This window comes from Bos mutus, chromosome 17, assembly GCF_027580195.1.
Source record: "Bos mutus isolate GX-2022 chromosome 17, NWIPB_WYAK_1.1, whole genome shotgun sequence".
Classification (NCBI taxonomy): domain Eukaryota; kingdom Metazoa; phylum Chordata; class Mammalia; order Artiodactyla; family Bovidae; genus Bos; species Bos mutus.
Window position 1 is genome coordinate 27,432,655 of NC_091633.1, and position 23,856 is coordinate 27,456,510.

A 23,856-nucleotide genomic window follows, 5' to 3' on the forward strand; every position below is an offset into this window, starting at 1 on the left:
ACTTCAGGCAAGGGGCTCAGCCTCTTTGTCCCTCGGGTTCCTCTTCAGTAACGAGGAGATCCTATGGTGCTTGCTCCCTAGGGTGGGTGAAAGGACTGAATGAACTGACACATGTAACACGGAGCAGGGCCTGGGAGCGTTTGCTGCGAGGATGATTCGTTCTCTCTAAAATGGTGCATTCACAGTGCCGCGAACCGGCCGGGAGTCTGCGGCGGCTGCGGCGGCGGCCGGGAACCCGGCTCCCGGCACCAGGTCCCGCCCCTAAACCACGCCCAATACCGCCCAATACCGCCCAGTCCCGCCCCCGATACCAAGGTCCGCCCCAAGCCACCTCGGCCCGCCTCGCCCAGAAGGACTTTTGTCCACTTCCGGCCGCCGTCCGGCAGTGCTCTCTACTTCCGCCTTCGCCCACGTGGTCAGGTTCGCGCTCAGTCCGCGGCTCCGTGAGTGGGGCCGGGTCAGGGCGCGCCCCGCTGGTCCCGGCGTGGGTGGCCGGGGTCTCCCCGACTCCCGAGGGAGAGCCAGCTGGGTGGGGCGAGAGGACGAAGGGGTAGCAGGAGGGACTAGGGAGGTCAGAGGTCAGCCTGGGGGTCAGGGACGTCTGAGGTTATCCGCGGGCGGGGCTGGAGCGGGAGAGGGTCCCAGGAAGGTTAGAGTTCAGAAGGGGCGGGGCTGGAGCGTGGCGGGTTGTGGCGGGGGCGCGGGGAGTTCGGGAGGGGCGGGCTGGTGTGTAGGGGCCCCGGGGAGGTCAGGGATCTAAAGGGCCTGGGAGGGTGCGTCCCGGGTGAGGTCAGGGGTCGGGCGCGTGCCCCCTCACCCCCGCCACTCCCGGCACTGCATGGGGCTCCCCGGCCTGCGGGCGGCGGCCTGGGCCCTGAGGAGAGCCTGCGGACCGTGGACCCCGCACCTGGGACCGCGCCTCCTCTGGTAATGACGGTGCACTTGTCTGTGACCCTGGGGTAGCACGCTGACCCCCACTGAACCCGACTGCATGCCCGGCGAGCACCAAGCCCTGGTCGCGTTAAGTGCTGTCACTGCTCCGTTTTTCGGACAGTGAAACGAGGCCAAGTTAGTGGTTGGGCAAGATCTCCAGTTAGCGCCCAGCTGGGGTTTGGACGCCGCGGTGGTCAGTCCAGGGTGTTTACCGGCCCATGCTGCCACCGGCACTCTTTCACTGTTTCCTTCTGTGTTGCTCACCGCCCTGCACCCTACCCCGCACCGTGTCTTTTCAGTTTGCACCCAATGGCCGGGAACGGGGAGGCCCCCATCCCCGTGGGAGCCAAACAGGAGCAGGACAAGAAGGCCCGGAGTGGCTGGCAGGGCCCCACCAGGATCTGGGAGGAAACAGAGCAGCAGGCCAAGAAGCTCAAGAGCAGCGAGGATGGGGAGCAGCAGAGGAAGCTGCCCAAGCGGAAGATCGTGCTGCTCATGGCTTATTCTGGGAAGGGCTACCACGGCATGCAGGTGCGGGTGCCCCGAGGGGCCTGGGCAGCTCTGACCTCTCAAGGCCACCATGTGCTTGGGGCGGGGACCTCAGAGTGACAGTTGCCCTGTGAGCCATCTCAGGAGATGGCAGAAAGGGAGGTCTCATTCTTCACCTGTTCTATTGGGTGGTTCCCATCAAGTAAGATTCAAATGGAAGCAGCTTTGAGACCTGTGTCATCTGTACATTGCTTGGATGCTTGTAGGGGGTGTTCACGAGCCTCCTAAGGTGATTAAGGTCCTAGGCCTGCTGATGACCAAGCACTGTGGCCTCGGGCAAGTGACTGGAGCTCTCTCGCTTCCTCTTCTTTAAGATCACAGTCCTGGCATGAAGAGTCATTATTAGGCTGAATGATGCTGCTCGCTAGGATTGGGACAGTGCCAGGGATGCTCAGAAGAGGCTGCTGTTTCTCTTTGTCAGAGTCGTGAAGGTGACAGTTTGCAGGTGCATGGGCGCATGAGAATTCCCTGCCCAGCCCCACCAGGCAGTCCTTTCCTGGAAGGCAGAAGGGTCTGGGTGTCCCGACAGATGCACGTGGGTTTTCTTCTTGTTCCTTGTGGTCAGCTCTGTGGCTCTTACACTTTGGTTTCTTGTTCTGTAAACTTCTTTAAGCTTGGCTCCCAGGGAGTAATTCACTGCTGTGTAAAGTATCTAACTGAAGCAGAAGTTTAAGAAAACGATGCCCAACCTTACCAAGGGCTGTGGTAGCCTTCACTGTGAATAACAGTAGTAATGAGCTACTTCATTTCCTATTTCATTATTTTCTTTATAAGGTGGCACCCATGAACCCAGTTTGATGACCACTGGTAGATTGTGACAGTGGGTGAAAACAGTGCTTCGGTCCCACTTAGTGGAACAGGCTGACCACCTCCGCTGCTCTTTGTGGTTATTTAAATGCTTTTTTGAGGGTGACTTTGATCACATGTGTTGTTGCCTTATCACCGACTTGAGAATTTTGCCCATGTCTCATCATACCCAGTTGGCCTCAGTTTCGTCATCAGGGGAATGAATGAAGGGTGGGGAGTGACGGTAGCTCACATGGTGATAGGGCACGTCAGGATGTGTGGAAGGGTTGTTACCCCTGTTTCCTAATACCCATGCCCATCGCTGGAGGAGCATTTACAGCTTCTTGCTGAGTGACTGGCTTATGGTGCCGTGGAGACTGTAAGGTGAACTTTGGGAAGAATCTTCCCACTGTGATGAGCCTTGGCGAAGTGCGTGTAGGACTGTGTCCCTTCCTTGTCAAAGGTTTTCTTGGAGAATGTCAGGTTGGTGATCTCATCAATGTCACGGGATCCTGCAGGACTGGGCTGGGGTTACACCGCATCCCTCACCCACTCACATTCCCATCCACACCCACTAGATGCTGGTAGTACCCTGGGGTGGCTTCCTTCTTTAGCGAGGGGCCTGCCTCCCTGTAGTGATGCAGGAGGGCATGCTCAGGACCTGAGGGGCGGGAGGACCCTGGGGTGCTGGGGGAGGGGATTCCCAGGGTGATGAGGGAGAGGAGTCCCTCTTTGGCCAGGTGCTGCAGACAGATGGGTCTTCAGCAGGAGGGTGCTGGTCTCTGACTTGTTATTCAGTCGTGTCTGACTCTTTGTGACCCATGGACTGCAGCACACCAGGCTCCCCTGTCCTTCACTATCTCCTGGAATTTGCTCACATCCACTGAGTTGGGGGGATGCTATCCAACCATCTCATCCTCTGTCGTCCCCTTCTCCTCCTGCCCTCAATCTTTCCCAGCATCAGGGTCTTTTCCAGTGAGCTGGCTCTTTGCATCAGGTAGCCAAAGTGTTGGAGCTTCAGTTTCCAAAGAATATTCAGGACTGATTTCCTTTAGGTTGACTGGTTTGATCTTCTTGCTGTCCAAGGGACTCTCAAGAGTCTTCTCCACCCAGCCCTGGTGGGGTTGCCCCCTCCCCACCACAGCAGTATTGCACACGCCCTTGACCCCAGGGGGCAGCCCTGGACCCCCCAGCCCAGCGGGTGTGTGGAGTGCAGACTGGGGTCTCCTGGGGTCCTACCACTTGCCCCCCCTGCTCAGCTCCAGAAGAGAGAGCTGCGGCTGGTGAGGAGCTGGGGCCCCAGGCACTGACCCTGCAACTTGAGGACTTCTGGCGACAGTAGCAGCTGCAGGGGTGATGTCATCAACTGCGTGCTGGCCTGGTGGTGGTGCTGACACGCTCACGACGTTACAGAGAAACCGTGTTAGAGTTGACTTTGCCTTGATAATTACTGTGAACACTTTGTTCATTTTTCTTTTTTATTCACAAACTAAACCCATAGGAAATTATAAAGTTAAAAAAACAGTCTTCTCCAGCATCACAGTTCAAAAGCATCAGTTCTTTGGAGCTTAGCCTTCTTTATGGTCCAGCTCTCATATCCGTACCTGACTACTGGAAAAGCCACAGCTTTCGGACCTTTGTTGGCAAAGTGATACCTCTGCTTTTTAATACGCTGTCTAGATTTATCATAGCTTTTTTTCCAAGGAGCAAGCGTCTTTTAATATCTGACTAGGTAGGGGGAAATGTTGTCTCAGGTGAGGCCAATGTTGGCTGCCCGGGGTTGGAAATTTCTAGGACTGTGGGGACCCACAGGTGGCTTTCCTACTTCTCATAGGTCGGGGGACGAGCTGCAGGGTCTCTCCACGTCCACAGGTGTGGTCCCCACTTGCCAGGTGCGGGCAAACCACACACGTCCCTCCCTGGACCGGTCCCAGCCCAGGGCCCCTTTTTGTGGGTCGTGACTGAGTAAAAAACAATTTTTCTTCTCTTTTCCTCAGAGGAATGTTGGGTCCTCGAAATTCAAGACCATCGAAGATGACCTGGTGTTGGCCCTGGTCCGCTCGGGCTGTATTCCTGAGAATCACGGGGAGGACATGCGGAAGATGTCTTTCCAGCGCTGCGCCCGGACGGACAAGGTAGGTGCTGTCCCCAAGTCCCCGGCAGGTGCGAGCAGCACTGAAGCCGCCTGTCTGTGGTTTCTGTTTGTCCTTGTCCCACTTTCCCTCTTAGTGTCTCTATCTCTCAAGATTCTCTTGGTCACAAATGACAGATGCACAGATCAAGCGAGTCTAAGTGGAAAGAAATTTTTTGCCTCGTGCAACCAAGAAGCCGGGGCATTTCCGGCCCAGGTGTGGCTGGACCTAGGTGCTTGGGGCCACAGGCCCTGATGTCCTCTCTGCCTGTGCTTTCTCTTTGGCTGCTCCTGCGGGTGGCGCAGTGGCCACGACATCTGCCTTAGAGCCAACCATCTCAGGCTCATGATACAAGCAGGACCATGTGGCCACAGAGGTATAATATACAAATGGTTACTGCATTCATCCTGAGCACAGAGCTCGATCAGTTGTGTAACCAGCGCCCCATCCCCAAAGGATTCCTGCTGTTGCAACTCAGATAGTGACCTCTTCCTTGCTCTGCCCTGGAGTTCTGTCATCTAACTTGTATTTTCTTTTTTTCCTAAGTCCTGGAGAATCACATCCAAGGTGGGACTTTATCTCCTATCTGCAGGATGTCATAGATTTGTTCCCTAGCTTTATGTTTTGTTGAGCTTCAAAGTTCACTTGTAATGTTTTATGAGTGGCACAGCATTCACTCCCTTGGTATACAGAGCACTGTTCTCGTCTCTGATTATTCCCTTCAGATGCATTTCTAGAAGCAGAATTCCTCCGTGGAAAGACGCAGCGTGTGCGTGGTCCTTCTGCTGAAGAGACCAGCGTGCCGAGCGTCGTGCTCCAAGTGCAAGGCCCAGCTGGCCCTCCCACGTCTGCTTCCTTTGCAGGGCGTGTCTGCGGCCGGCCAGGTCGTGTCCCTGAAGGTGTGGCTGATTGATGACATTTTAGAAAAGATCAACAGCCACCTTCCGTCTCACATTCGGATTCTGGGTAAGCCATGTGTCACTGGGGCTGTGCACCAGGTGGTGGCCGGTCCCAAGAGAGAAGGGACATGCAATTCCTTCTCTCGCCGAGTTTCTCTATTGTGGAGATAAGACAATAGAGCAGGTCCTTAGCGGTTGGTTGCAGTGGCTGTACGTCAGTTATAGAAAAGGATTCAGGACTCGCGTCTCCTTCAGGAAGGGACACAGCCAGACAGACAGACTCAGGCCATCGGTGCAGCACTTTGGCACTACATGTGCCTTGTTTTAACCAAATGCTTGGGTATGAAAATCTGGATTTGATCAAATTAAAACAGGGGCAATTATTCCCTTTTGTAATAGGCCTGATAATGGGATTTCTAGGTCCTTTTCTTTTTTTTTAATCAAGTCTGACTCTCTGCCTTTTAGGTGGCGTGTATGTGCCATTGGTGTTAATAATTATTATAATGTGTGCTGGGATGGCTGGGTGAAGATCTTCTTGCTTCCTGTTTCTCTCTGTCCCATCTGTTACTTTGTTCCCCTCCTCTGTTTCTCCCTCCTTTTGGATTAATTGATGTTTCTTATAATTGCTTTTAATTATCACTTTGGGCTTCCCTGGTGGCTCAGTTTAAGAATCTGCCTGCAATGTGGGAGACCTGAGTTTGATACCTGGATTAGGAATATCCCCTGGAGAAAGGAGCAGTTTGGTTAGTTAATGCTATGGCTTGCTATAGTTTTTTTTTTTTTTTTTAAGTGATTGTTTTGGGGTTTAAATTTAAAGCAAGAGTTGGCAAACTTTTTTCTGCAGAGGGCCAGAGGGCCACAGAAGTCGTGTCTTGACTCTTGCGACCACATGGACTGTAGCCCACCAGGCTGATCTGTCCATGGTATTTCCTGGGTAAGAATACTGGAGTGGGTTACCATTTCCTTCTCCAGGGGATCTTCCTGATCCAGGGATCAAACCTGCATCTCCTGCATTGGCAGGCGGATTCTTTACCATTGAGTTTCCAGGGAAGCCTGAATTTACTTTTAGTATAATATAGTTTTGTTTTTATTACACTGTGGTCTTTCTCTCCCTGGTAGGGTAATCCCTCTTGAAAACCTCCTCCTAAGTCCCATTTGACGCTTCCTAACAGTCATTTCCCAGGGAATATTCTAATATTCGCCATGGGTTGTTCCCCAGTTTTGCTAAAACAATACCAAACCCTATGCACAATCGCAGCTGTTTATACTGCTTCTATAACGTGACACAACACAACCATTAACAGCCCAGCTGTCTGGTCGACTGCCAGCCTCCCCCAGCCTCTTGGAGATTATGTTCCACACAACGGAAATTACGTGCTAAAGCATATTTGTGATGCTCAGTGTCGACCAAGATGAATTCTTAAAGCAAGACAAAAAACAAAAATAAGATTACCCCAAGTCAAACATAACAGCAGAAACAGATGGTGGCGAGCACAGGGAAGGTGCAGCCTTGAACTGGCAGTGGTGAGCGGAGAGGCAGGGGCAGCCTGGAGGCGCTGGCTGCTGTGGAGGGCTGTCGGGGTGGGGAGGCATCGAATCACCCCTTGAAATATGAAGCCAAAGTTGGCCTTTAAGCCAGGCTCCTTGTGAGGCTGACTCCTTGCAACTTGGTTGTGCCTTCAGCGTGAGGACAGCCATGCAGCAGGGAGCATCCAGGCCACGGGGGACTTCTGGTCCCCAGCTCCCAGAAGCCATCCCCACCAACAGTTCTCGCCATGCTTGTAGAAATTTTCTGTACAAATATAGACATAATCTCTATATGTGTATTCCTATCACAAAAAGAATCCCCCTTCCTGTAGTTCTCCATTTTGCTTTTCTTTCTTTATATTTTCTTTTTCTGTTGTGTTGTCGCTCTGGGTCTTCATTGCTGTGAGGGCTCTCGCTAGTTGCGGCAGGGGGGGACTATGCTCTTAACTGCAGTGCAGGGCTTCTCATTGCGGTGGATTCTTCGTTGAGGGCACAGGCTCTAGGTGCGCAGACTCAGTAGTTGTGGTGCACGAGCTTAGTTGTCCCGAAACATGTGGGATCTTTCCAGACCAGGGATCGAACCCATGTCCCCTGCACTGGCAGACGGATTTTTATCCACTGTACCACCAGGGAAGCCCCATTTTACTTTTTTTTTTTTCCACTTAACGGTTAAATATTTTTGGAGCTCCTGCCAGTACAGTGAGCCCTCAGCCATGAGGCCCCCGGTCCAGGTGACGTGCCACCTGCCCTGCAGGCCTGCCTCTCATTTCATCCTGCATATGTTCAGGAGCCACTGATGGCTTTCCTATTGCTGGGCTTTTTAAGCTGCTTTTGCTGTTGATCACACTGCTGCCCCTGGCCTCACCTGCAGAATGGCTTCTGACCCACGGGTTCCAAGTCAGGGTCACCGGCTGGCGCTTTGGTCTCCATGGCAACTGTGCCAGGTCCCCCTGGGATCCTAGAGGCGAGAGCAGGATGCCCAGCACTTTGGCCGACTCTGGGTTCTGACAGATGCCTGAGAGTTGGCTGTACTGGTTGGTTTGGTTCTGAGACGGAGTGTCTGGTGGACTGAGGGTTTAGCACGTGGAGCCAGGTCCCCCTCGGGTTCATCTGGGTTTGGGAGGTGAGGTGCCAGCACTCAGAGCTGGTCATGGTGTCATCAGTTTGTTCTCGTCGCTTCCTCTGCCCCCAGGACTGAAGAGGGTCACGGGCGGCTTCAACTCCAAGAACAAGTGCGACGCCAGGACCTACGTCTACATGCTGCCCACGTTTGCCTTCGCCCACAAGGACCACGACTCGCAGGACGAGACGTACCGACTGAGCGCGGAGACGCTGGGGCGTGTGAACCGGCTCCTGGCCTGCTACAAAGGCACCCACAACTTCCACAACTTCACCTCCCAGAAGGGGCCCCACGAGCCCAGCGCCCGACGCTACATCCTCGACATGTTCTGTGAGGAGCCCTTCGTGCGTGAGGGCATGGAGTTCGCTGTGATCAAGGTCAAGGGCCAGAGCTTCATGACGCACCAGATCAGGAAGATGGTGGGGCTAGTGGTGGCCATCGTCAAGGGCTACGCGCCTGAGAGTGTGCTGGAGCGCTGCTGGGGGGAGGCCAAGGTGGACGTGCCCAAGGCTCCAGGGCTGGGGCTGGTCCTGGAGCGAGTGCACTTCGAGAAGTACAACCAGCGCTTCGGCCATGACGGGCTACACGAGCCGCTGGACTGGGCACGGGAGGAGGCAGAGGTCACAGCCTTCAAGGAGCAGCACATCTACCCCACGATCATTAGCACTGAGCGCCAGGAGAGGTCCATGGCCCAGTGGCTGAGCACCCTGCCTATGCACGACTTCAGCGCCACTGCCCATGCTGCCGCTGGCCTAGGCACCAAGGTGGGGCTGGGGGCTGGGGACCATGGGGACCGTGGGGGCTGGTGCCGGCCTTCCCAGGAGCTCAGCCAGGCGCTTGTCCACACCTGTCATTGAGTGTGCCCATTCTATAGATGAGCAAGCCTAGGTGCCAAGAGCTGCGTCACTCCTCCAGGGTAACAGCAGCGGCAGGAGCCAAGGCCAGGGCAGAGGTTCTGGTGGCTGGTTCACCTGCTCTGCGCTTGGTGACCCCGGCTGAGGGGCACACTCAGTGGCCCATCTTCCCAAGTGTGAGATGGAGGTGTCACTAGGATGTCCTTCTCTGGCTCATGCACTTGGTCAGTATGCATGTGTCTGACTCCAGAATGTGGGATCGCTTGGACCCAGGACACTGAGCAGCCCGGAGGCGTTCTCCTCACCTAGGGCGGTGTTCCTATCCAGGCCCACGGTGCTGCCTTCCATCTGTGGGGGAATGTAGGCTGATGCAGACCCTGCATTTTGGCCCATCTCCCAATCAGGCCACTTTGCTCAGCGAGCAAGGGAGCCAGGCTTGCTGTCAAGTACCTCCCAGGGCCCTGGTTCAAAGTGTGACTCATCTGTTATGTAACTACCAACCTTATGTTAGAAGGAGAATATCCATGATTCAAGGTGCTGGAGCTAAGAGTTAACATTTTAACTTTAGTTCTCAATTCTTTACCCTGCAGTGAGGGAGGTCCCCAAAGCCCATGTTCTCTTGTGGTGGTCCAGCAGGCAGTCAGAGGGTGAGATTCCCACCTGGAGCTCTGGGAGATTTCTTCCCATGTTCTAGATATCCAGAAAGACACTGTCCTTCCTCCACAGCTGGGCTTGTAAACTCAGGTGCATCCAGGGAAGGGAAGTAAGCAAGGTGGGCCAGGTGTAAAGAAAGCAGGTGTGCAGGTCGGATGGTAAGTAGCATCCATTGTCAGGAGGCAGTAGGGCTTGGTGGAGACTGTGGCCAACAGGAGAGCTCTTGCTCCACCCGAAGGGGCAGGTGCGGTCAGTTCAGCCAGTGGAGGTGGAGCCAAGTGGTATCAGTTCAGTTCAGTCACTCAGTCATGTCCGACTCTTTGTGAACCCATGAATCGCAGCACACCAGGCTTTCCTGTCCATCACCAACTCCCGGAGTTCACTCAAACTCCTGTCCATCGAGTTGGTGATGCCATCCAGCCATCTCATCCTCTGTCGTCCCCTTCTCCTCCTGCCCCCAATCCCTCCCAGCATCAGAGTCTTTTCCAATGAGTCAACTCTTTGTGTCAAGTGTGTCAGAGCTTATGTTTTTTTTCCAGAGAAACTGGCATTCCAGGATTTTATGTGAAATATTCTACCTTTTATTTATATACTTTGGGTTGCGCTTCTACCCTTTGATGGTTGATTATCAGTTTTCCCAAGCACCATGAGGCCAAGTCGAGCACATGTACGGATATGACCTGGGGCCAGGCTTGCCCTCTGCTTGATTCTGTGAATAGAGGCCTCCGGCCATTTGCCATCTGTACATACTGCTGAGGGGCTTGTACTTGTCCAGCTTTACAGTGGCCCAGTTTTATGTTCCCAGGGTTCTGCAGTGGTGGCCTCTGGGCGTTTGAAGGAGCCCAGTGAAGACCTCCCTTCTTGTTCCCAGCCCCTGGCTCTCCCAGTCTTAAGACAGGTTCTTGAACTAGTTAAGAGACACAGAGTCAGGGTGAGCCCTGCCTCAGGCGGGTCAGGGCAGCCCAACCTCCACCCCGGGAGGAAGTGCCTGCCCCTGGACGACATGGTTCTTCACGGCTGTCTCCTGTGTGCTGTTGCTCTGCAGGCCCCCAGCTCCCTGGAAGGCAGTGACGGGGTCGGGGACAGTGACTGAGGCCCTGGGAGCGTCTTGGAAGTGGCCCACGACACATGCCGGGACCTGCCAGCCTGCTGTTGGCTGTGTGCCTTCGCCAGATGGGAGAGCCCCCACACGCCCTCTTCATCTCAGGGTCTTGAGACCTGCGTGTTTCTGAGTTTTCTCACAGGGAGAACCTGCTGCAAATCTTTTTTCAGCTCAACACGTTGACTACACACACCTGAGCATGTAAAGACTTATTTTTTTAAAGAAGCGATTTTCTTATTAAATACGTACAAACTTGGCTTAGTCACTTCTATTCATTTTTGAGCTGTGGCGCTGGGCATGTGGGATTCTTAGTTCCGCAACCAGGGATTGAACCTGGGCCCCTGCAGAGGCCTAAGCACAGAACACCAGGGAATTCCCACTTAAGATACTTCTTTGACTTTTTTCCTCAGTCTTTTCTGTGGGTCTTTCATGGTGAGAGACAGTTATGTGCTGTGTTAGCAACAGGCCTGGCTCTGCCTCCACCCTGAGCTGTGAGAAACGTGGGTTGGTCAGTGCACATCAGGGGCTGGCTAGTGGGTGGAGGCTGGAGTGGATGGGACCCTCTTGGCAGGATGGGGCTCGGTGGCCAAGAGAGCCGCACAGACAAGAAGAGAACAGGGTGACTGTTGGGCCATGCACAGCAGTCCCCAGCGCCAGAGAACATGGGTTCCTTCTGTGTGTCCACCTGGCCCCCTGCAGCACATAGCTTTCCTCTGGATCCATCCATCCCTGGCATGTTCCACACTCAGGGAAGGAGCATGAGACCCGGGTGGGAAGACCGAGGGCAGAAGGAAGGGGCACATTGTTGAACCTCTCCCTTAGCAAGCTTTCCTGCCAGCAACTGCATCCCCTCATTGGCTAGAAGTGTGTCATGTGGTCTTCTGTAGCTGCAAGGGAGGCAGGGAATGCTTTTTAAGTGGTGCCCTGCAGAAGAACAGTGATGTTCTGTCAGCGAGGAAGAGCGGGTCAGGAGGTGGCAGTCGCTGAGTAGCAGCAGAAGTTCATTTCAGTTCAGTCGCTCAGTTGTGTCTGACTCTCTGTGACCCCATGGACTGCAGCACACCAGGCTTCCCTGTCCAACACCAACTCCTGGAGCTTATGCAAACTCATGTCCATTGAGTTGGTGATACCATCCAACCATCTCATCCTCTGTCATCCTCTTCTCCTCCTGCCTTCAGTCTTTCCCAGAATTAAGGTCTTTTCCAATGAGTCAGTTCTCATCAGGTGGCCAAAGTATTGGAGTTTCAACTTCAGCCTCAGTCCATCCAAAGAAATCCCAGGGCTGATCCCCTTCAGAATGGACTGGTTGGATCTCCTTGCAGTCCAAGGGACTCTCAAGAGTCTTCTCCAACACTACAGTTCAAAAGCATCAGTTCTTCGGTGCTCAGCTTTCTTTACAGTCCAACTCTCACATCCATACATGACCACTGGAAAAACCACAGCTTTGACTAGATGGACCTTTGTTGGCAAAGTAATGTCTCTGCTTTTTAATATGCTGTCTAGGTTGGTCATAACTTTTCTACCAAGGAGCAAGCATCTTTTAATTTCATGGCTGTAGTCACTATCTGCAGTGACATGAGAGCCTCCAAAAATAAAGTCTGTTACTGTTTCCATTGTTTCCCAATCTATTTGCCATGAAGTGATGGGACTAGACGCCATGATCTTAGTTTTCTGAATGTTGAGTTTCAAGCCAACTTTTTCACTCTTCTCTTGCACTTTCATCGAGAGGCTCTTTAGTTCTTTGTTTTCTGACATAAGGGTGGTGTCATCTGCATACATGAGGTTATTGATATTTCTCCCAGCAATCTTGATTCCAGCTTGTGCTTCATCCACACCGGCATTTCTCATGATGTACTCTGCATGTAAGTTAAATAAGCAGGGTGACAATATACAGCCTTGACATACTTCTTTCCTGATCTGGAACCAGTCTGTTGTTCCATGTCCAGTTCTAACTGTTGCTTCTTGACCTGCATACAGATTTCTCAGGCGGCAGGTCAGGTGGTCTGGTATTCCCATCTCTTTAAGAATTTTCCACAGTTTGTTGTGATCCACACAGTCAAAGGCTTTGGCATGAAGAAGTAGATGTTTTTCCGGAACTCTCTTGCTTTTTCAATGATCCAACGGATGTTGCCAATTTGATCTATGATTCCTCTGCCTTTTCTAAATCCAACTTGAACATCTGGAAGTTCATGGTTCACATACTGTTGAAGCCTGGCTTGGAGAATTTTGAGGATTACTGTGCCAGTGGAGACCCAGGAGCTTTCAAATGGAGAAGTGGTGTGTGTGTGTGTGTTGGGCCTGTGTGGGTACATGTGTCCCCTGGGATGCAAGCATTCCTGTGCTGTGTGGTATGTGTTTACCCGTGTGTGCCGGAGTCCAGCTCCAGCAGCCAGGGAATCAGCCTGAAGAGGTGAGCGGTATCAGTGGAGAATGATGCAGCCTCTGACTCAAGGTGCGGGACTGCATGTTTATTTCAAGTTTCAGGTTCTCTTTTATACTTTGAAAAGCATTAGGTCAGAGGCTTAACATTTTCAGTTCCCCCTCACCCAGATTTATTGTCTCATTGTTGCCCTTCAAACAGAGTTCCTGCTTCAGCAATTTTCTCAAAATTGTGTTTACTTGTGATTACATTGTAACTCATGCTTATGTATGGGCTGCATACCACATTCCTCAGTTTATTTCTTATCTTTCTAAATCCTGCTTGCCCCTAGTATCCTAAGCTCACTATCTCCTAAAAAGGCTTCTAGCTATTAATATCTCTAAAATTCCTAATCCCTACAAGCTACAGTAAAATATGCTAACACTACAACATTCCTTAAACTTTTAGCTTCTAACTATTCTTAAATATTCCTAAACCCTAAACTCAGCAACCTTCCTTTGCCATTAACATTTCTCTCACAAACAGGTCTCAGATAACAATCCTTCCCATGGCCTCAAGCTGCGGCCTACGTGCTCATCCTGGAACGTTCTTTGTAAAGATCCTTGAACAAACGTCAATGGTTAACTTTATGGATCATTCTCTGGGCACAACTGCAGAAGGCTTTGTGCCTTCTCATGCTCCTCTCAAGAACAATAAGCACCTTAACATTCTTTCCAGCCAACTCAACCGAAGAAAGGAAAAAGCAAGTCAGAATCACAAGACCTAACTCCTTTATCCTGGGACCCTGCCTGCGAGACGAGGAGAGGGGGTTGGGGCTGTGCCTCCATTTTGTCAGCAATGCCTAACGCGGCTCCTGACACATGTGTATGCACATGTGTTGTGCAAGTGGTCTATACATGTGTATTTATGTCATATATAAGTGTAGGTGATGTGTGTGCACAGATACCTGTGTGTGCGTGTGATACATGTGTGTGTTGCACACCTGTGTGCACAATGGGACAGATCTTTTTGAGGGGCTGTTCCATTTGGGAGAATAGATGGAGTTGGGCAGTAGAATCAGGAAGACTGGCAGTGACGTGGGGGAGGCACTGTGGTTGGGGAGAGGCCGAGTGAGGTGTGCCTTTGGGTCACTGCAGGTGTTCCCCTGACTACTGGGACAGGAGGGAGGGTTTAATGCTGACTTAGGCTTTGTGTTTGATGAATTGATGAGCTGGGCCATTAACAGGTAAGGTGATCGAGAACAGGATGGGGTTGAAGGAGAAATATTGGGGGTTGTCTTTAAGCATGTTAATTTTACCTGTGATAGGGTTTTGTAAGTCACTTTTTAAGTCACCAGGGCAGAAAGTAACCTTAAAACTGCTGCAATCATGGGGTTCTCCCCATGAAAAGTTACATGGTCTTGGTTTCAGGGTCAAATTGTAGACAATTCCCAAGTGTGACTCCAGGCAATTAGTGGGTAATCATTTCAGTCATCTTGGAGGATCCATAGGTATGTGATATTCTAAAATAATATGTGTTTGGAGGGGACTTCCCTGGCATTCCAGGGGCTAGGACTCTGCTTCCACTGCAGGAGGTATAGGTTTGATCATCTCAAAGTCCCTAACTATCCCTTCCCCTACAGGTAAGTCTTTAGTCTCTTGCTTGGCCATTTCTGCCTGTTTTCCCTTTGCTCCCCTTTTCCCATTTGTTTGCACCAATGGCCCCATGACTGGAGATGTGTGATCCCTGGCCCAGAGCTGAGTCCAGGGCCAGGGATTCAGGTCAAGAAGTCACTCACAACTGGACCTCCCTTATAGGAGAGACTCAAATTTGTCAACTCCTGCAGCAAGTGCAGCCAGGAGCAGCAAGGAAGCCACCTCCCGGTGCCTCCACTCCTGCAGAGATGCAGCCAGTGGGAGGAGCTGGGACTCTGAGCTCCGAGGAGTCTGAGGGGTGTAGTTTTTTAACTTCCCAAATTCAGTAAGTGGGAAGTGGAGTGAAGATTGAAAGGGCCTCCCTATCAGTGCTCAGAAACACAAAATTGAACTTTCCTGGTGGTTCAGAGGTTAAGAATCTGCCTGCCAATGCAGGGGACACAGGTTTGATCCCTGTGTCTGGGAGTCTTCCTAGTCTGGAAAGATCCCGCATGCCAAGGAGCAACTAAGCTGAGCACTGCAACTATACAAGCCTGCAGCTCAAGCTCTGTAGCAAGAGATCAGCACCCACCCATCTCCATCTCCACAATTAGAATTTCACACTCCTTGTGGCTCAGTTGGTAAAGAACCTGCCTGCAATGTGGGAGACCTGGGTTCGATCCCTGGGTTGGGAAGATCCCCTGCAGAAGGGAAAGGCTACCCACTCCAGTATTCTGGCCTGGAGAATTCCATGGACTGTATTGTCCATGGGATCTCAAAGAGTTGGACAGGACTGAGCAACTTTCACTTTTAAAGCCTGAGTGCACAGCAATGAAGACCCAGCACAGCCAAAAATAAAATAACAAAAATGTTTTAAAAAGTAAAAGAAACATGCAATCATTCTGCTCTGCTTTTATTCAACTAATTATCCCCTTTTATGCTCCTTTATGGTCTCCCTTTTATAGTCAAGTTTGTTCTTTTTTTTTTTTCTTTTTCTGTGTGTTTAATATCAGAGGTGGTATTTGCATGTGCATTTTGCTGAGGAGTTGGATCACTTTAGCTTGCATCTTTTTAAAAACGGAGTTGTAATTGAGGTATAATTCATGCACCACAAAGCTCATCCTTTCAAAGTGCACAATTCAGTGGTATTTAGTAGATACACAAAGTGGTGCAATTGGCAGCACTACCTAAATTCATATATATATACATACACATAGACATTGGCTGTGCTGGGATTTTGCTGGGGCGCACGGGCTTTCTCTAGTTGTGGTGAGTGGGCTTCTCTTGCTGCAGAACATGGGCTCCAGAGTATGTGGGTTCACTGATTTCCAAGCACAGGCTCTTTAGTCGTGTTGCACAGGCTTAGTTGCCCTGTGGCATGCCCTGAGGCATGTTCACAGACCAGGGATTGAACCTGCGTCCTCTGCATTGGAAAGCAGATTCTTAACCACTGGACCACCAGGGAAATCCCTGTACATTTGACATAAATGAAATCATGATACATGGCCTTTTGTATCTGACTTCCTTAACTTACTATAGTATTTTCAAGGTTCATCTATGTTGTAGTCTATGTCAAATTCCATCCTTTCTTTTTTTGCTGATTAATATTCCATTGTATATATTTAATGTAATTTTATAGAATATATAATATTCCATTATATACATATATTCTCAAGTTAAACAGATTTATTAGCTCCAGTGGCCACAGCAGCCAGCTCTTGGCAGATGGAGGCTTTGGGACCAGTGAGGTGCATGGATGGTCCAGTACAAACTATAGTACTAAATCAGGCCCTGAGAGAGTGCCCAGAGGTCCTCCCTCCCTCCCTGCCCTGTGAAGAGGGCCCAGCTGGTGGGAGGCAGGAGTGTGGGCTCTGTTCCTGGCTGACTGGCTCCAGGCTGGAGGCTTCCTGGACTGGTCTCAGCTGTCCTTGGCAAAAGGGAGTTCAAGTGCCCACACCCAGTGTGACATAGTTTATTTATTCATCAGTTGATGGATATTTCGGTTGTTTCCATTTCCTGGGGATTATGAGTAATGCTGCTAAGAATATTTTCATATGCGCTTTCATGTGGATGTGTTTTTAACTCTCTTGGATATATACTTAGTAGTGGTATTCCTAGGTCATATGTTAAGTCCTAACAACTCTTCTGTGGAACTGCCAAACCATTTTTTTCAAGTGGCTGAATCATTTATTTTTTACTTAAAAAAAGTATTTATTTAGGCCGTTTCAGTTCTCAGTTGTGGCAAGAGGGATTTTTGTTGTGGCATGCAAACTCTTGGTTGTGGCATGTGGGATCTAGTTCCCTGACCAGGGATTGAACCCAAGCCCCCTGCATTCAGACTGTGGCTTAGTCACTGGACCACCGGGGAAGTCCCTGACTGCATCATTTTAAATTCTGACTAGCAGCAGGTGAGGTTTCTGATTTTTCCAATGGGCTTGTGAACACTTCTTACCTGATTCTTTGGTTTAAGCCATCCTAGTGGTTTTGGTTTATATTTCCCTGATCCCTAATGTTGCTGAACATCTTTTCATGTGCTTATTTGTACATCTTCTTTTGAGGCATGTATTCAAGTCCTTTGCCCATTAAAAATGTTTTTTTAATTGAAGTATAGTTGATTTACAATGTTGTGTTAATTTCTTTTGTACAGCAAAGTGATTCAGCTTTACATATATATATAACTATATATATAGATAGATAGCTAGGTAAGGAAGAGGATTACTTTTTTTTTAATTTGAAACATCACAAAAGCAGTCTGGATTTCCAACATGGTAATAATACAGATTTTAAGCAACATCGTTTATACAGGTTCTGGATTAATATTTTCATGTTTTATGCCCAGTTCAATACTTTAAAGCAGAATTAGGAATAAAGCAGTAAATATTATAAAATGCATTTTGTACATTTCGGAACTGTACATTTTGGAAAAAACAAATTCCTTCATTAGAGCAAATGTTTTTGCAAAAGAGTAAAACAGCAAATAGATTAACTTTTCTAAGGTAACATGCATTTTTTATAATGTAATTAAAAAAAAGTTGGTCAGGTAAGTGTACAACATCTATACTGTTTCAAGTCATCTGCTCAAATTAAGTATTAAAAAATCTATACTGTTTCAAGTTATTCCAAGTATGGGCTTCCCAGGTGGCACGGTGGTAAAGAGTCCGCCTGTTACCAATGCAAGAGATGCAAGAGAACTGGGTATGAACCCTGGATCGGGAAGATACCCTGGAGTAGAAAATGGCAACCCACTGCAGTATTCTTGCCTCGAAAATTTTTTTGGACAGAGGAGCTGGCTGTCCAGGGGGTCCCAAAAAGTTGGACACGACCGAGCATATACATACACACACACATATGTGTGTGTGAATATGTAGATATATAATCTTTTTCATATTCTTTTCCATGATGGTTTGTCACAGGATATTGAACATAATTCCCTATGGTATATGGCAGGATCTTGTTATCCATTCCTTTGCCAGTTTTAGAATTAATTGTCTTTTAATTATTTAGTTGCAAGTTCTGTATTCTGGATACAAGTCCCTTATTTGATATATAATTTGCAAATATTTTCTCTCATTCTGTGGGTTGTCTTTTCTTAATGGTGTCATCTGAAGCACAAGTTTTTTTATTTTGATGATGTCCAACCTATTTTTTTTGTTGTTGTTACTTTTGTTTTTGGTGTCATAAAAAATCAGTGCCTGATTTATGATACTGAAGATTTGTATCTATGTTTCTCTTTGAAAGTTTTGTAACTTTAGTACTTACATTTAGGTCTTTGATCCATTTTGACTTCAGTTTTGCATAAAGCATAAGGTTGGGATCCAACTCCATTCTTTATGACAGCAGCTCTTTTGTCCCTTTATTGGCCCACTTCTGTCCCCCTCTGACCTTCAGTTCAGTTCAGTCGCTCAGTCCTGTCCGACTCTTTGCGACCCCATGAATCGCAGCACGCCAGGCCTCCCTGTCCATCATCAACTCCCGGAGTTCACTGAGACTCACGTCCATCGAGTCAGTGATGCCATCCAGCCATCTCATCCTCTGTCGTCCCCTTCTCCTCCTGCCCCCAATCCCTCCCAGCATCAGAGTCTTTTCCAATGAGTCAACTCTTCGCATGAGGTGACCAAAGTACTGGAGTTTCAGCTTTAGCATCATTCCTTCCAAAGAACACCCAGGACTTTAGAATTCCTTTAGAATGGACTGGTTGGATCTCCTTGCAGTCCAAGGGACTCTCAAGAGTCTTCTCCAACACCACAGTTCAAAAGCATCAATTCTTTGGCGCTCAGCTTTCTTCACAGTCCAACTCTCACATCCATACATGACCCCTGGAAAAACCATAGCCTTGACTAGACAGACCTTTGTTGGCAAGGTAATGTCTCTGCTTTTTAACATGCTATCTAGGTTGGTCATAACTTTCCTTCCAAGGAGTAAGCGTCTTTTAATTTCATGGCTGCAATCACCATCTGCAGTGATTTTGGAGCCCCCCAAAATAAAGTCTGACACTGTTTCCACTGTTCCCCCATCTAAGAACCTAATTACAGGAATGAGATCACTGAGTAATTTAACCGAACTCCTGACTTGTGCTTTCCTTATTGCCCACTATGCCTGCGCCTAACGTATTGATTCTTTTCCTACGTTGAAAGAAGTCAGAATGAAGAAGTTAAAGAATGACTACACAGCGGCTCCCTCAGCAATCCAGAGGGCAGATCACTTGTGCAACATCTGAAGAGTCAGCCAGTCTGCACACGGAGGAAAAGGATGCAGAGCCCACCCTCCAGATTGACGATTCCCTGAGGTTCTCTCCGCTTTTTCCCTTTAAAAACTGTCAAGGCTGAGCAGAATCTTCAGAGTTGGCCTCAGGACATAAGAACACCTCCTGCCTAGAACACCAGATTTCTTTTTCTTTTCAAAAATTATTTTGGTTGTGTCAGGTCTTAGTTATAGCACACAGGATCTCTGTCCTCTCTTGTTGCCCTGCACAGATTCTACAGTTGCGGTACACGGACTTAGTTGCCTGAGGAGGAATCAAACCTCTGTCCTCTGCACTGCAAGGGGGATTCTTAACCACTGGCAGTTCCGATTGCCAGTTTTTCTGATTAAAGCACCTTCCCTTTCTCCTGACTCCTGCCTCTCTTTATTGGCTTTGAGCAATCAATAAGCTGAGTTGAGTACACTTACAGGTGGACACCCGGTCTCCCCGTGTCCTTTTGTTTGCTTCTGAGGTATGACTTTCTCTGCCCCGCCCCGTTTCTGCACCTCCTCCTCACTCAACCCTGGACTGGCCTTTTCACCTGCTTGGTCCGCCGGGCTGTCAGCCCCTCGCCCCAGCCAACCCCACTTCTCGAAAAGGCGGCTCCACAGGCATTCGAGGTCTCCTCCCCAAACCTAGAGCCGGCGCTGAACGCTCGATCCGGCTGGCCGGAGTGAACGCATGCCCACACCGTCGTCTACGCAGCGCCCTCATGGCAACCTCCACTCTTCACAAACTCGGAACCGCTCCGCCGCCAGCCCATCGGCCCTCGCCCTCGCCTTGCCTGTCTAGCTCTCCCAGCCCCCTCGGCGCCTCCCGCTCCGCCGACGTCACACCAACGCGCAGCTGCGAGCGCGCAGCGCGCGTCCCTTCCGGCTCGCCGTAGCAGCCGCGCCGCCGCTTCTTCCGGCCGGGCCCCGGATGTGTTGAGCCGAACGGCGCTGTCTGGGCCCGGACCCCAGACCCAGCCCCAGAGCTGAGGAACGCGGCCCACACCTGGGGTAGGTGTGGGCGTGGCGCGGACGACCGACTTGCGGGTTAGATGGCCCGCGCCCCGGCCTCGGTTCGCCCTGGAGCCCCCGGGCCGCGCCGAGGAGGGAGGCCCGGAGCGGCGCTGGCTGTGGGACGGCACTGAATCTGTGCGGGGACCGCGGGTCGTGACGGGGGCCGCCGGCGGCCGGGGGTGCTGCGGGTTCCCTGCCTGCCGGCTCGTTCCTCCCTGTGAGCGGGGCGCCTCGCGTTGTTTTTTCTGCGCGGGGTTAAAGTTAGGTCCGGTGCTTTCTTTTCACTTGGTTTTCCGGGTTCGATGCTCGACTCCTTCCTTCCACAGGATGGGGATCGCACCACTTTGCTTCTTCGCGCGAGGTGCACCGCGCAGGGGTAAGCAGAGGTGCAGAGGGAAAGTGACTTGTCAGACGTCGTCCAGGAACCCCCTGCGCCGCTCCCTCCAGCTCCTCTCCGCCGCCCACTAGCATCCCTTAAGTGGCGAAGCCTTTTCGCTCCCGGGCCTTTGCGTTGCGCGCCCGCCCCTGCCCGGAACTCACCTTCCTGCAGAGGTCTGCAACCCGCCTCTCTGCTCAGACGTCAGCTTATCAGTTAAGAGAAAAATAATAGAGCGGGATGCTAGTAGTGTTTAACCTGGGGGTTATAGTACGTTTTTTCTCTTCGTTTATTTGTGTTTTCTGATGGATTGCATTTTTCTTTTTTACGTGATATGTACCATGAAATAGTTTCTGTGACTTTTTTAGTGAAACCAATGAAATAGAAATATGCTTTCTGAATGATTGGGGGAAAAGTAAAAATACGTCTTAAAACTAAATCATTCAACCACCCAAAGATACGCATAATTAACAGTTTCTTTGTGGCCTCTTGTCCTTTTCATTTAATTTTTTTATTGTACAATGTTTTATGTGCTTTTAAAAACATGTAGTTAGCATGATCAGGTGCCATTAAATCTTCCACAACAGTTGCTGTTAGTAGGACAATATCTGTAAGCCATTGGCCATTTAATCTCTCCTGTTGGATCCACCCCTTCTTGCCTTCTCCAGCCCGTGGCTCTAATATTTTGTTTTGCCTTCAGTTCTTCTCTCCAGAGTATTTCCATCAGTATGCAAACCCCCCAGCTACCGTTACCTTTTCTAGATCTTCAGATCTTCTTGTTTACTTGCTAAGTCTTGTCTGACTCTTTTGCAATCCCCTGGACTGTAGCCCACCAGGCTCCTCTGTGGGATTTCCCAGGCAAGCATACTGGAGTGGGTTGTAATTTCCTTCTCTAGGGGATCTTCTCAACACAGGAATTAAACCCTCATCTCTTGCATTGGCAGGAGTATTCTTTACCACTGAGCTACCAGGGAAACCCTTTCTTGGTCTTTGCTTCCTTTTATACCAGAATTGGGAAGAATCCTGAACTCCTATTTCCTCTTCTCTCATTTCTCTTGAACATGGTTCAGGCTAAGCTTTTGGTCCCTCCTCTCCTCTGAAACAGCTCCTCTTGGGGTTGCTGCTGCTGCTGCTGCTAAGTCACTTCAGTGGTGTCTGACTCTGTGCCACCCCAGAGATGGCAGCCCACCAGGCTCCCCCATCCCTGGGATTCTCCAGGCAAGAACACTGGAGTGGGTTGCCATTTCCTTCTCCAATGCGTGAAAGTGAAAAGTGAAAGTGAAGTCACTCAGTCGTGTCCGACCCTCAGCGACCCCATGGACTGCAGCCTACCAGGCTCCTCCATCCATGGGATTTTCCAGGCTAGAGTACTGGAGTGGGGTGCCATTGCCTTGGTTAGGGACCACTATATTGCCAAGTCCCCCTGTTAGTAGCCTTTGGTTCGGCCTCCCATGGCTTTCTTGAATCACTCTCCCTTGGTGGCCCTGGGACACAACTCATTTGGTTGTCCTTTTATCTTGAAGGCTGCTGTCCCTAGCCTCCTTGCTGGTTCCTTCTCATCTCCTTAACTGCTAAAAATTGTACTGCCTCAGAGTGGTCCTCCCACCTCCTCTCTGGTCTGTACCCTGGGGTGATCTCATCCAGGGTCATGGCTAGGCCACTTGTCAATACTCCCAGAATGTGTAGCTCCTAGCTGGATCTTCGGGTTCCAAACAACCATTTTTACTTGTGTGCAATCTACTGATACCTTGTTGCATCTCAGTCAGAGGTAACTCCCTTCTCCTATTGCTCAGCACAGAGCTCCTTGTGTGGTGTCTGCATTTCTTCCAGGTACCAAATTTGATTGGTCGGCACTCAAACCTGACGCTTCTCACTGCCTTTTTGGGTGCAGCTGTCATTTAAGCCCTCTACATCATCTTGCCTGGGTTATTCCAGTGACCTCCCTGCTCTCTACTCACCTGAGCTGAGCTGCTCTGCAGTTGACTGTTAATACAGATCTGGGTGATGCACTGCTTAGCTCAGAGCCCTCCGTGGTTTCTCATCTTCCTCAGAAAAAAAAGCCAGACTCCCTAAGGCAGTTTATGAAGCTCCTTGTGGCTAGGTTCCTGCTGCCCTGTGACTTCATGTCCTGACACTCCACTGGTTGTCACCTGGCTCCAGCTACACCTAGCTCTGTGCCTGGGCCCACATCGGCTCTGCCTGAAACATCAGGTTCCTGCGTGCCACAGGTCTGGTTCTTACTCAGTTCTCTTTTCAGAAGTTCCCTCCTCAGAGAGGCTGCTGGGTAACCCAGGGCCTTGTCCTCTCGCCCACACCCTCCTATCCCTTATCCTGACTTTGCCATTGCACGGATGGTCTGGCACTTACGGTTTTGTTCATTGCCTCACTGCCCGCTCCCCTCACCCCCAGCCTAGGGGCAGGAACTACGCTTTGTTCACTCTCCTACACACAGTGCTTCAGATCTTGTCTGATGGAGTATATGCTTAATAAATGTTGAGTAAGTAAATAAATGAACAAATTCTTTCCTAAAGCAGATTAATTTGGTAGGGACCTAGGCCTACAGGGTATTAAAAGTTATAGGGGTTGCTGAGGAATAGACTTCACCTGCTGTAAGTTAGAGGAGAGAAGTTGGCTTTTCTAGTAGAGAGAAGCTTATGCAGGAGGTGAGGTTTGATGTAGATGTTGGGTTTCGTAGGTAGAAATGAAAAGAATTGGATTTGACCCCTCCAGTGGAAGATGAGAGCTCTTGAGGCTGTTGAAGGAAGGATTAGCTACTGGATTTCACATTCAAGGGCCTTGTGTGAAGCTGGATGTCCCACACTGGCAGTGTGGTGCCCTTCAGATGGACAGGATCTTCATCCATCTTCTGTTTTGAGTTCTCTTGTTGGCATTCTCTCTGCACAGCAGGCCCCACCCCCTCCAACAGATCTGCACATAGCCGCGCACCCGCACCCCAGGTCCCATGTTCCCATTGTGGTGGCAGTGAGTGCCTGGTGCATCTGTCCCCTTCCTCCAGGATAGCGAGCAGCTGATGGTAGCTGTGACCTGCACATCTTCCTCTGGAGCCTGGTTCTGCTCCTCAGCCCCTTGTAGAGGGACCAAGTACCTGTTGCCTTTAGAAGTCAAGACCCTGACCCTTAAGAGTTTTCTTCTGGGTAGAGCATCCTTTGGGCTTGTCATCTCAGG

The 23,856-nt window shown here is 50.3% G+C and overlaps 2 protein-coding genes across 4 annotated transcripts in view; both read left to right on the top strand.

Moving 5' to 3' along the window:
* Positions 1-358: 358 nt before the first annotated feature.
* On the top strand, positions 359-10,812 carry PUS1 (pseudouridine synthase 1). 3 transcript variants are annotated; one of them, XM_070386354.1, is made up of 6 exons: positions 359-443; positions 1,233-1,464; positions 4,266-4,403; positions 5,264-5,366; positions 8,019-8,710; positions 10,500-10,812. In XM_070386354.1, exons 2-6 carry the CDS (start codon positions 1,243-1,245, stop codon positions 10,545-10,547), a joined length of 1,203 nt encoding a protein of 400 aa, XP_070242455.1. In that variant the 5' UTR covers positions 359-443; positions 1,233-1,242; the 3' UTR covers positions 10,548-10,812. The 3 variants fall into 3 exon arrangements, with proteins under 3 accessions (XP_070242455.1, XP_070242456.1, XP_005891272.3); XM_070386355.1 differs by having other exon boundaries at positions 439-578; XM_005891210.3 differs by lacking the exon at positions 359-443 and adding an exon at positions 692-927.
* A 9,342-nt stretch (positions 10,813-20,154) lies between these two features.
* The window catches only part of EP400 (E1A binding protein p400), a 107,511-nt gene continuing 103,809 nt past the window's right edge, over positions 20,155-23,856 (top strand). The window contains 1 exon segment of the mRNA XM_070386356.1: positions 20,155-20,291. The gene's annotated coding sequence lies outside the window, so the exon portion shown is untranslated.

What these genes read in the sequence shown, in the direction of transcription:
- PUS1 (XM_005891210.3), top strand. Translation starts at nt 839, where the DNA reads ATGGGGCTCCCCGGCCTGCGGGCGGCGGCCTGGGCCCTGAGGAGAGCC. An exon ending in CTGGGACCGCGCCTCCTCTG is followed by an intron (nt 928 to 1,232) that starts GTAATGACGGTG and finishes GTGTCTTTTCAG; the next exon opens with TTTGCACCCAATGGCCGGGA. An exon ending in AGGGCTACCACGGCATGCAG is followed by an intron (nt 1,465 to 4,265) that starts GTGCGGGTGCCC and finishes TCTTTTCCTCAG; the next exon opens with AGGAATGTTGGGTCCTCGAA.